Source organism: Acomys minous (assembly GCF_964271855.1).
Source record: "Acomys minous genome assembly, chromosome: 12".
Taxonomy (NCBI): Eukaryota; Metazoa; Chordata; class Mammalia; order Rodentia; family Muridae; genus Acomys; species Acomys minous.
Window position 1 is genome coordinate 88,440,595 of NC_140493.1, and position 12,758 is coordinate 88,453,352.

General features: G+C 49.5%; 1 protein-coding gene across 1 annotated transcript in view; it reads left to right on the forward strand.

Moving 5' to 3' along the window:
• Window positions 1–12,758, forward strand: part of TTLL6 (tubulin tyrosine ligase like 6) — a 44,110-nt gene that overhangs the window by 27,591 nt on the left and 3,761 nt on the right. Inside the window, exons 11-15 of the mRNA XM_084749907.1 lie at window positions 156–344; window positions 1,820–1,997; window positions 3,304–3,579; window positions 5,461–5,776; window positions 8,134–8,401. Of these exons, the coding sequence (XP_084606033.1) occupies window positions 156–344; window positions 1,820–1,997; window positions 3,304–3,579; window positions 5,461–5,776; window positions 8,134–8,369 (1,195 nt within the window). The 3' untranslated portion in view covers window positions 8,370–8,401. The remainder of the gene's footprint in view (window positions 1–155; window positions 345–1,819; window positions 1,998–3,303; window positions 3,580–5,460; window positions 5,777–8,133; window positions 8,402–12,758) is intronic.

Genomic DNA, 12,758 nt, shown 5'->3' on the forward strand with positions numbered 1-12,758 from the left:
CCCTCTCAGAAACATTCTTGTTTTTATTTAACAATCACTGACCAACCACTATTATGTGCAAGGCCCTTATGTGACACCCAGCTTGGACATGTCCCCTCCCAGGAAAACGTAAACGTAAATGTGGGCCCCTGGCCCCGCGTTCTGTTTCCCACCAGAATGGAGGAAGTCAAGGGTTTCCAGGCAGTGAGGTTACAGAAAACAGAGGAATATGAGAAGAAAAACTGTGGCGGGTTCCGGCTCATCTACCCTGGTCTGAATCTGGAGAAGTACGAGAAGTTCTTCCAGGACAACAGCTCCCTCTTCCAGAAGACTGTTGCTTCCAGAGCCCGGGAGCTGTATGCCCGGTAGGAAGGCGTCCTGTCGGGCTGAGGTGGGCAGGGTGTGCCGGATCTGCTCCTCTGGGTGACCCAAGGCAGCAAGGAGAGCGTCTGTGTCTCGGTTCACGACCTCGTGGCTGAGGGAACATTCGGTCTGAGTCTCACAAAGACGGGGAACGGGAAGAATCTGTTGATTTCGTTTAAGAGCCGAGCTACTGTTTTAGACACTTGTTCTTGAGACAGACACCTGCCCCACCACCTCAGAAGTGTGTTGTGTAGCCAGGTTTATGGCAAACCCAAGAGCTGGGAGAGAGCCATCCTATTAGGACCTGTCCCCACCAAGTATTTCCTCATTTATGAGAGGGGATGTCAGAGCACAGAGCATGCCACATGAAAGGACTCGAACTACCCTGCTCCTGACTCCTGAGACCGAGTGACCTCATCTGGTGTACCACCTTTGGTCCAGTCCCAGGATTCACTGGCCAGCGAGCCCAGCATATGAAGAGGCCCAACATGGGAGCCCCTTGCCTTAGTCCCCTATTTGGTCCCTCTTTCAAGGGAGGGGGCAAGTGATGGGAGCACTGTAGTGTAAGAAGGGACTGTGCACCTTCCCTGGAAAGGTGCTATTATTTATTTTCGAGACAGGGTTTCTCTGTGTAGCCTTGGCTGTCCTAGGTTTGCTTTGTAGACCAGGTTGGCCTTGAACTCATAGAGGTCCACTTGCCTCTGCGTCCCGAGTGCTGGGGTCAAAGGTGTGCGCCACTGCACTGGCAGGAAGGATGACTCTTAACCTACTCTGTCCCTTGGCCTTCAGTCACTCATGTGCAGGCACTCTATCGCTCCATATATTTAAAAAAATATATTTAATTTATTATTATTATTGTTGTTGTTGTTATTTTGGTTTTTCGAGACAAGGTTTCTCTGTGTAGCCTTGACTACCCTGGATTCACTTTGCAGACCAGGCTGGCCTCAAACTCACAGCAATCTGCTTGCCTCTGCCTCCCAAGTGCTGGAATTAAAGGCGTGTGCCGCTACCACCCAGCTTAATTAATTTTTATGTATGTGAGTGCTCTGTTTTCTTTCTTCTTCTTCTTTTTTTTCTTTTTTGGCTTTTCAAGACAGGGTTTCTCTGTGTAGCCATGGTTGCCCTGGACTTACTTTGTAGACCAGGCTGGCCTCGAACTCACAGCGATCCGCCTGCCTATGCCTTCCAAGTGCTGGGATTAAAGGCGTGCGCCACCACGCCCAGCTCCTGAGTGCTCTGTTTTCACGCACACCAGAAGAGGGCATCAGATCCCCTGGAACTGGAGTTACAGGCAGCTGTGAGCTGCCGTGTAGGTGCTGGGAATGGATCCTGTGTCCCACGGAAAGAGTAGCTGGTGCTTGGGCTGCATGGCAAAGCCATGCCCTTTCCCACCCCATCTTATCCACTCCACCCCACCCCAAGAAGAACACCTGCTCCCTAGCCTGTGACACTCACTCGCGTGTTCTTCTATCGACAGGCAGCTGATCCGGGAGCTGAAGCAGAAACAGGAAAACAAATTCTCCCTAAAGACAGAGAAGAAAGCAGAGACTCAGGGCGAGTCTGCGGGTGAGCAGGCAAGAGACAAGGCCGTGAGGACGCAGCAGCGACAGAGACAACAGCAGAAGTGCAAGACGGTCACCCATCCCCCCAAACAAGTAAACTCAGATGAGGGGGGAATGTGTAAAACCGGCACCCTACCCCGGCTTGGGCCCATCCGTGGGAGGGTGTCACGGAGACCTCTGCTCCGAGCGCAGACACACTGATTGCAGCCCAGAACCTCCCCCCGGACTACAGGAAGGGATCTAGAAGGCTCACAGAGCTTGGCATCTGTTAAGAGGATCCCTCCGGCTTAGTAGTAGAGGATGCTCACTGGTCTGTCCTCTGTGCCTCTGGGAGTAAGTGCAGCCTGGCTGTGCTAAGGGGCTGAGCATGATGTCACATGGTGTGTGTGTGTGTGTGTGCGCGTGCTTCACAACTATGTATCCTGTCCTCATCTCCAATTGGATGGGAATGGCCCCTCCAGCAGGCTCCTGGAGACAAGACCCTCGGGGACACTACATGGGGTGATTGAAAAGGGATGGGTGCCGCCTGCATGCTCTCTGCACGGGGTGGCCCAGCCCCTGGTGAGGTGCCTTCGTCATCCCGGGCTTGAAGTCTTTGGTTTCTGATGCCTCCTGTTCTCCTCTACCTCAGCGGACACAGATGACTTTGCAGCACATCGTATCATATTTGGGTCTTGTCTTGTTTGTTTCTTAGAGGTAGGGGTCTCAGGTAGCACTGGGTGACCCCAAACTTGCCATGCAGCCCAAGCTAATGTAGAAGTTTTGATCCTCCTGCTTCCGCCTCCGCAGGGCTGGGATTACAGGCGTGAGGCACATAGGCCTGGTTAACACAGCGCTAGAGACTGAAGCAGAGCCTCACGCAAACGAGACCACAAATTGACCTACATATTGCCAGCCTCTCTCTAATCTTTTATTTTTTTCAAATGTCTTAACTCTCACCATGGAGGCCTGCTGGCTGGCCTGGAACTCACTATGTACGTTGACCCCGCTCTAACCCATGGCTGCTCTCCTGATTCTGCCACTGGGGCGCTGGGGTTGCAGGGGCGTGCCGCCATGCCTGGCTTCCTGCTTAGTCTTGAAGACTCACCTGAAAGGCCAGGACCAGAGAGCTGGGTTGGGAACTATTTTCAACTTCGTTGGGGGGTCACAGCCTCTTGAGGGGTCCGGTGAAAGCCGTGGGATGCTTTTCCATCATGTATACACTGTCCTGTTTGTCATCTGAGTTTCAAGTGGCTGAAGGCACCCCTCCCCTCACAATCCACATGGGGCTGTCTCTGGTTTCTCCTCCTGTTGCCTTTCTCCTCATTTCTCTTGCACCTTCCCTGGGGTGCAGATGGATCCAGTGGTGGGCAGGACTGCGCTCCCCCACGGGCTGTGTGTTTGGTTTCATCTTCCCCAGTCCTACCAACCCATGGCTTTAGTATCCTGCACGCCTGGTCTGTTCCTGAATATCAGAGGCATAAGGAAAAACGAAACTGCCGGCAGCCTCTACCAGAAAGGCCCCAAGGAGGTCAGCCTCACTCCCTGGAAGTCCACGTCCACCAGACACCACAGTTCCGTCCCTGACCTGAGGAGTTCAGACTTCAACTGCTTTGGGACGGAGCTCCATGAGTCCAGTCCCAAAGCCAAGGAAGTCAAATCAGCCTTCGTGGTGAACATAATCAGCAGCTCCCTGGTAAGTGCAGCTCTGGGAGGGAGCGGTGAGAGAGTCTTGCTTTCTGGTCCTCTTTCTGTCCTGAACTTGTGGCTCTTTGAGGACCCACCGCTGCTGCCTGAGCCTCAGCTCCTCCAATTGTGAAGACCAAACAGTGGACTGACATGCCTGCTGGGAGGGTAGGCCTGATGGCTTTGAGGAGGACAGTCCTTCCCCATACCTCCTTTTCTTTTTCTTTCTTTCTTTCTTTTTTCTTTTTCTTTTTGGTTTTTTGAGGCAGGGTTTCTCTGTGTTAGCCTTGGCTGTCCTAGACTCACTTTGTAGACCAGGCTGGCCTCGAACTCACAGAGATCCGCCTGCCTCTGCCTCTCGAGGCGCCAGCTAGTTTCTTCCAGTGCAGTGTGTCAAGTCGTCAAGGCTAGATGCTTAAAGCAGCACCATGTGTCCTCTCACGGTTCTAGAAACTACAGCGTGGGCATGGCCGGGTTTCTTCAGAAGTCTCTGGAAAGAAGAGTCTTCTTTGCATCATCATATCCTTTTTTTTTTCTTTTTTTTCTTTTTTGGTTTTTCGAGACAGGGTCTCTCTGTGTAGCCTTGGCTATCCTGGACTCACTTTGTAGACCAGGCTGGCCTCGAACTCACAGCGATCCGCCCACCTCTGCCTCCCGAGTGCTGGGGTTAAAAGGCGTGCGCCACCACGCCCGGCTATCATATCCTTTTTGTTATTGTTTTTGTTTCATTTTTCAAGGCAGGATTTCTATGTGTAGCTCTGGCTGTCATGGGACTTGCTCTGTGTAGACCAGGCTGGCCCCGAACTCACAGGGATCCGCCTGGGAGTAAAGGCACGTGCTGCTGCCACCACCCAGCATGTCATCATATTCGTATGGCTGCTGGCAAGCATTGCTCAGTGACAACACTGACTGCTTATGTTGTCACGCGGCCTTTTCCCTATATTTTTCAATGGTTTCTTTTTTGTTTTGAGGCAAGGTTGGCCTCTTGCATTCTGGGAGTAAAGGCATGTGCCACTACACCTAATGATAAACTCATTTTAGTGAGATAAGTGAAGTGACATGCGCCAGTGTGGTCCCAGCTACCTGGAAGGATGCTGAAGCAGGAAGGGTATTCAGGCTCCAGAATTGAGGGCTAGCCTGGTCCACCTTAAATACTTATTTTATGTGTATGCACGCACCTGACTGTAGGTGTATGGGCCCCTTGAATGCAATGGTAGCAAGTCAAAAGAGGCCATTAAACCCCCTCAACCTGGAGTTACAGGCCGTTGTGAGCTACCATGTGTGTGCTGGGAACTGAACCTGGGTCCTCTGCGAGAGCAGCAAGTGCTGTTAGCTGCTGAATCTTCTCTCCAGCCCCAAGTCTGTCCCATCTTTAAAAGTATATGTAATACGTAATAAATGTACACAAACACAGGGCCAGATATGAAATTTGTTTCAGGGTTGTTTGTTTGTTTTTTTCCAAGACAGGGTCTCTCTGTGTTAGGCTTGGCTGTCCTGCACTCACTTTGTAGACCACGTTGGCCTCAAACTCACAGAGATCCACCTGCCTCTGCCTCCTGAGTGCTGGGATTAAAGGCACGCGCCACCACACCCAGTTTATAGATCTTTCCTGTTCCAGAACCAAGTCCAAGAAACACCAACAATGAAATGTTTAGCATTTAATTGTACATGTGTATGTTGGCTGTCTGCATTGTGCATCACGGATGTCAGGTGTTCCTAGAGACCTGAGAGGTCACTGATCTTAAGGAGCAGCCAGTGCTCTTAGCCACCGAGATACCTCTGTGGTCCCAGGGGGCAGCTCTTCGTTGACCAGCGTGACTGTCTCTGCTGTTTCTTTCAGGAGGGATCCCTCTGCCTCCTGCAATCTCATTCCAGCTGTTCTGTCTTTCAGCCCTTAACATCTGTAGGAATCTCCCCAGAGGCTACCGCCCAGCTTTCCACCTCTCTAGACTCCCTGTCCACCAGCGCTGAGTGCAGCAGCCCCGACAGCATCCACATGATCTCCTCTAAGTATATGCAGCAGAAGGCCTCCCAAAAGCTGGCCCAGGAGAAAAAACCCAAGCCCCCCGCGGCCTCCAAACCCGAGCCTTTGGAGCGCAGCTGGACCTCCCTAAGGAACGACATGAAGAGGCAGCGGCTGATGTCAGACATTCTGAGGACGGTTCAGATGAGGAAGAAACGCTCCTTGTTTCTGGCTCCCAAGTCACGTGAGTGCTGGGGCAGGCAGGGGTATGCCAGGAGCTCGGGCACGAGAGTCAGCTTTGTCTTACGATGACAGGATGACTCAGGCCACTAACTTCTAAAGAGAGTATGATTGTTTCGGGCTCATGGCTTTCCGAGTCTTAGTCAATGGCCGGGCAGACCCACTGCTTTGGGTCTTAGGTGTGAGCGTGACTCCCTGGCAATGGTGGGATGGAAGGGTGGATGAAACTCACTTCGTAGGGAGTCACCATAGGTTCCATACCTTCTCAGGACCATCAGGGGACAAACTTTACCTTCAGGCCTTTAGAAGACATTCAGCGTCCCAACTGTAGCACTGGGGCTAAAGTCTGGTGGCATCTGCCTGAAATCTCAGCAGTCAGGACCTGAGATTGTAGCTAGCCTGAGATACACAGCAAGACACTTTCTCTAGATAGGTAGATAGATAGATAGATAGATAGACAGACAGACAGATAGACAGACAGACAAGTGGGAGTGGTGGTGGTGGTGGTGCATGCCTTTAATCCAAGAATTGGGGAGGCAGAGGCAGGCGTATCTCTGTGAGTTTGAGGCCAGCCTGGTCTACAAAGCCAGTTCCAGGAAAACCAGAGTTACATCGTGAGACCCTATTTCAAACAAACAAACAAACAAACAAACAAGGGCCGGGCCAGCACCTGTATTGGACAGTTCACCACTGTCTGTGTGACTCCAGCTTTATAATATCCCTTGTCCTTTTCTGGCCTCCTTGGGCACCTGTACCTGTGTGGTTCACATACAGGCAAGTAGGCACATACACATCAATAAAAGCAAACGCATTTATTTGTTTTGTGTCTAGGCATACCATGCACGTGTGTGCCTGATGCCATGGGAAGGCAGAACGGGGAGTTGGATTCCCTGGCATTAGAATTTCAGACAACTGTAAGCCACTCTGTAGGTACTGGGATTTGAACCTAGGTCCTCTGGAAGAACAGCCAGTGTTTTGTTTTGTTTTTCCTCCCAAGACAGGGTTTCTCTGTGTAGCCTTGGCTGTCTCGGACTTGCTTTGTAGACTTGGCTAGCCTCGAACTCCCATCGATCTGCCTGCCTCAGGTGTGCGCCACCACAGCCCTGCTGTGTTTTGTTTTTAATGTTTATGAGTGCTCTATCTGCATGTGTGCCTACATGCCAGAAGAGGGCATCAGATCACATTATAGAAGGTTGTGAGCCACCATGTGGTTGCTGGGAATTGAACTCAGGACCTCTGGAAGTGCATACAGCGCTCTGAACCGATGAGCCATCTTTCCAGCACCCAAATAAAAATTTAAGAAATATATATAAATATAAATCAGTAGGGCCTGTGAGATGGCCTAGTGAGTAAAAGGGCAATTGCCACATAACTTTGGTGACCTGAACTTGATCACTGGGATCCACGTAAAAATGGGTGGGGAGAACTGATTGCACAAAAAAGTGTCCTTTGACTCCCCATGTGTGTGCTGTGGTACACACACCCACACATATGCACATATACACAATAATAAAAAATAGTTTACACAACTAGAAGCTGGAGAGACAGCTCCGTAGTTAAGAGCACTGGCTTTTTTTTTTTTTGACCCAGGTTGAGTTTCTAGCACCCACATGGCTGCTCACAACTGTCTGTAACTCCAGGAATCCAATGCCCTCCTCTGGCCTCCATGGGCATCCGGCACACATGTGGCACATAGACAGACATACATGCAGAGCACCCATAAAATTAAAGTAAAAATCATTAGATAAAAATTCCCAAACCGTGGGGCAGTGGTGGCTCACACCTTTAATTCCAGCATTTAGGAGGCAGTGGCAGATGGATCGCTGTGGGTTCGAGGCCAGCCTGGTCTACAAAGTGAGTCCTGGACAGCCAAGGCTACTCGGAGAAACCCTGTCTTGAAAAAAAAAACAAAAACAAACAAACAAACAAACAAAAATCCCCAAACCAAAACTAACAATGACAAGAAGATTAAAGCTATATAGCATTAGAGAGGGGACCAGTTAGAACAGACCCCAGCTTTCGGGATTCCCAGGTCAAGGAAAGTATTAGACCCAACGCTATGTCCAGTGATGGAGATACGGCCCGTGCTCTTAGACAGTCTCTATCCCCACTGAGCAAAAGAGCCAATAAAGTTCTGATATTTCACACCCCCAGCTCTCGGTTCACATGAGCCCCATTGTCTGTGCCAATCTTGGGCCGTAAAACCTGTGTGGAGGGAAGGAAAAATGGCCGCTGACTTTGATTCCAAGACCTTTAGCCAGTTTGTGGGCATGGGAACCTGGTAAGAGGTGGCCTTCACCAGGAATCTGTGCTGACTATAGCAGCACAAACCGGTGATGCCAAATGACTTTGCCTTTCTAGAAAACCGGCCCTTGTCCAAGGAGTGGTACCCCAACAGCCGCAGCTCTGGCAGGAAGAGAGAGAGGGACACGCCCTCCATCATCCTCCTGCAGGCTTCTCACAGCCATGCTGAATCTCTGAATGACCTGCTGGTAGTCGCCACTCAGGCCCGTCTGGACCCTCGGCCTAGCAGAAGCCACTCAGGTACTAGAAGGGACCCGGGAGCACAGGACCCGAAGCACACAGCCAATGCCTGATCGCTGGTCAGAAGAGACGTGAGAGGAGTCAGGTAAGGACCTACCCTCCCTCCACAGATGGGCTGGTGCACTGTCAGCTCCTCTCTTGATCTTTTTGAAGCGTTGAGTACATAGGAGGGTGGATGGATTGATGAAGACCTACAGGTAAAGCCGGGCGTGGTGGCGCACGCCTTTAATCCCAGCACTCGGGAGGGACAGGCAGATGGATTGCTGTGAGTTCGAGGCCAGCCTTGTATACAAAGTGAGTCTAGGACAGCCAAGGCTATACAGAGAAACCCTGTCTCGAAAAACAAACAAAAATCAGAACACGAACACACACACACACACACACACACACACACACACACACACACACACACGAGAAGGGTGTTGTTTACATTGGGCCAATGTGATAGCCAAGTGTGGTAGCAAAACACTAGGGAGAGTCTAGGACAGCCAAGGCTACACAGAGGAGAAACACTGTCTCTCAAAAAAACAAAAACAAAAAAACTCCCCCAAAATACAAAAACAAAAAAAAAAACCCCCAAAACAAACAAACAAAAAATGCCTACAGGTAGGCACTCTGCTCAAAATGTGACCCTTGGCGTATGGTGTTGAACTGCCTTTACTGCAAGGCGCACTTTGCCTTCTGCCTGTGGCTAAAGTTGGGACAGTCATAAACATAGATCACAGAACCAGAAAGAACCTTGCCAAAGTCAAGTTGACACTCATGTCTTTCAAGCTGTGCAGGTTTGGCCCCAGCCTACATCTCTGCCCATCAAAGGCTGGCCCTGCCATGAGAAGGGACAGAATGACAGGACAGAGGAACTGTGTGGAAGGGCCAGAGGGACCTCAAGGTGCCTCTGAAAAAGGTTGTGTACATGAGGAGAGACTGGCGCTGCTCAGAACCCCACCGTAGCCCTCACTCCTGCTGTGGAAACCAGATCGCTACCAGATATGGTGATCTGGCTCCCTGGTTACCAGTGTCTCACCGTATGGTAGGGATTTGAGTAATCGTAGCCCACAGGCCTCTACCGAGAGTTTGTGCAAATGCATATTCTCGAGCCGGTGAGATGGCTCAGTGAATAAATGTGCCTGCTGCCAAGCCTGATGGCCTGAGTTCGATCCATGGGGCTCACATGGTAGAAAGAAAAAGAACTGGTTCCTGCAAGTTGTGCTTTGACCTCCACAAAGGTTTCCGTGATGTTATTGTAATAGAAATGTTTAGTGTTTCCCCAACGTTATTTTTTTTTTGTTTTTTTTTTTTGTTTTTTTTTGTTTTTTGAGACAGGGTTTCTCTGTGTAGCCTTGCCTGTCCTGGACTCACTTTGTAGACCAGGCTGGCCTCGAACTCACAGTGATCCGCCTGCCTCTGCCTCCCGAGTGCTGGGATTAAAGGCGTGCGCCACTACGCCCGGCTGTCCCCAACATTATTTTAATAGAAATGTTTAGCGTGTATCTCAGCATGGATAATGGCTTATGCCTGTATCCCCAGTACTCAGGGTGCCAAGGCAGGAAGATCAGCAGCTTCATGTATCCCGAGCGAGCGAGAAGAGTCAAAACAAAACCCTGCCAAATGGATCTTAAAATGGGAGCCAGGTGTTGGCAGTATATACTAGTAATCTCAGCCCTTGGGAAGCAAGAGGCAGGAGGATCATCACCACAAGTTCAAAGCCAGCTTAGTCCACATAGCAAGTTTCAGATCAGCGAGGGCTGTAGAGTGAATAGAGAACGGGCTTGGTAGTTCACAGCTGTGCTCCACGCATCAGGAGAGCCTGAAAAACCATGACTTTAAGGGATCCACGGGCGTCAACACCAGCCTAGGCTCCATGAGACTCTGTCTCGAGGGAAGAAGAAAGTGGGGAGTGATGACATTACAGAGTCCCCTGAAAGCTTTTATTCATGCTCAGGCCCAGTAAGGGGCCTTCTAGGCTAGAGGCTCTTGCCCACAGGCCTGAGGGCCCAAGTTCAGCCACCAGATCCCAGAAGGTAACAGGAGAGAACGGATTCAGGAAGCTGTCCTCTGACCTCCACACATGTGCCATGGCATGAGCAGGCACATAGCACACACAAAAAAATTTAAAAATAATTTGATTTCTATTATTTAAAATGTTTAACCTTTATTTTTATGTGTAGTGGTATGTTTTGCTTGCCTGTATGTCTATGCGCTATGTGCATGTGCAGTGCCCTTGGAGGCCAGAAGAGGGCATCAGATCCCCTGGAGCTGGTTATGAGCCACCTTGTGGGTGCCGGGAACTGAACCTGGGTCCTCTCTGAAAGAGCAGCCAGTGCTCTTTTTTTTTTTTTTTTAAGATTTATTTATTTATTTATTATGTATACCTGGTCTGCCTACATGTACACCTGCAGGCCAGAAAAGGGCACCAGATCACATTAAAGATGGTTGTGAGCCACCATGTGGTTGCTGGGAATTGAACTCAGGACCTTTGGAAGAACAGACAGTGTTCTTAACCTCTGAGCCATCACTCCAGCCCCCAAGCAGCCAGTGCTCTTAACTGGTGACCCATCCCTTCTGGTCTCTCTTATTAATTTAAATTATGTGTATGTGTCTGCATGGGGATATGTGCGTGTGAGTGCCTGTGGCCACAGAGGCCAGAGGCAATGTATCCCTGGAGCTGAAGCCACAGGTGGTGGTGAGCCACCCAGTGCCTTATGTGGATGCTGAGCGTTAAACTTCAGTCCTCTAGACAAGCAGTGAGTACTGCTAACCACTGAGCTATCTCTCTAGCCCAAAAAACTTTTATTTAATAAGACCATCAGTATTGAATTAATAATAGAGGTTGGGGATACAGCTGTGGTGTAGAACACTTGCCTAGACCACATGAGGACTGAATTCTGTCCCCAGTAATAAAAATCAGAAGCCAGCTGGCCATGGTAGTGCACACCTTTAATCCTGAGACTTGGGAGGCAGAAGTAGGGGGATCTCTGTGAGTTCAAGGCCAGTCTGGTCTACAGAGAGAGTCCAGGACAGGCAAGGCTACACAGAGAAACCCTGTCTCAAAACAAAACAAAACTATGTTGACTAGCCAGTGGGGCATGATGGCACACGCCTTTAATCCCAGCACTTGGGAGGGAGAGACGGGTGATCGCCGTGAGTTTGAGGCCAGCCTGGTCTACAAAATGAGTCCAGGACAGCCAAGGCTACACAGAGAAACCCTGTCTCGAAGAACAAACAAAAATCATAACACACACACACACACACACACACACACACACACACACACGAGAAGGGTGTGGTTTACATTGGGCCAACATGACAGCCAAGCGTGGTAGCAAAACACTAGGGAGACTGAAGCAAACAGATCATCTCAAGTTTGAGCCCAGTCTAGGATACCAAGTGAGGCTTTGTCTCAAAAGCAAAACAAAGAAGTGTGAAGAGCAGGTAGGGTAAAGTACTGTCTGCATGGACTGTAGAATAAAACCTTGACCCTTAACAGAAAAGAGTAAGCAGAGCGTTGCTCTTTTTTTTTCTCAACCACAGAAGTGACTCCCCAAGAGCAGAAACCATCTTCACCATGTGGCCAGAGTCATTCTTTAGTCATTAGTTGCTCTTTTTTCTCTTAGTCATCTCTTTTTGCTGTCTATCTAAAGATTTTGTTTTGACTCTTTTCTTTTTTAAGATTTATGTATTTTGGGGGGCTGGAGAGATGGCTCAGAGGTTAGGAGCGCCGCCTGCTCTTCCAAAGGTCCTGAGTTCAATTCCCCGCAACCTTATGGTGGCCCACAACCATCTATAATGTGATCTGATGTCCTCTTCTAGTGTGCAGGTGTACATGCAGGCAAAACACTGTATAATAAATAAATAAATCTTAAAAAAAATTTATGTATTTTGCTGGGTGTGTTGGCACATGCCTTTAATCCCAGCACTCAGTAGGCAGAGGCAGGCAGATCACTCTGAGTTCAAGGCCAGCCTGGTCTACAAAGCGAATTCAGGACAGCCAAGGCTACACAGAGAGACCCTGTCTCTGGAAAAAAAAAAAGAAAAAAAAAAGATTTTTATGTATTTTATCCAGATGTGATAGTGCACTCCTTCGAAGGCAGAGGCAGGTGAATCTTTGTGAATTCCAGGACCAGGCCAACCTAGTCTACACAGTGAGTTCCAGGACAGCGAGGACTTTGTAAAGATTTATGTGTGTTCTTCTAAGTGTGTACAAGTGTTTTGGCTGCATTTATGTATGTGCACTATGTGGATGTCTGCTGCTCCTAGAGGCCAGGAAAGGGCATGGGATGCCCTGGAGCCAGAGTTGTGAGCTGCCTTGTGGGTGCTGAGGTTTGAACAAGAGCAAGAGAGGGGTAAGGTGCTCATAGGCTCTGAGCCATCTCTTCAGCCCTTTAAAATGTTTTGTTTTTGAGACAGAGTTTAAATTTCTTAATTATGTATATATGTGTGTA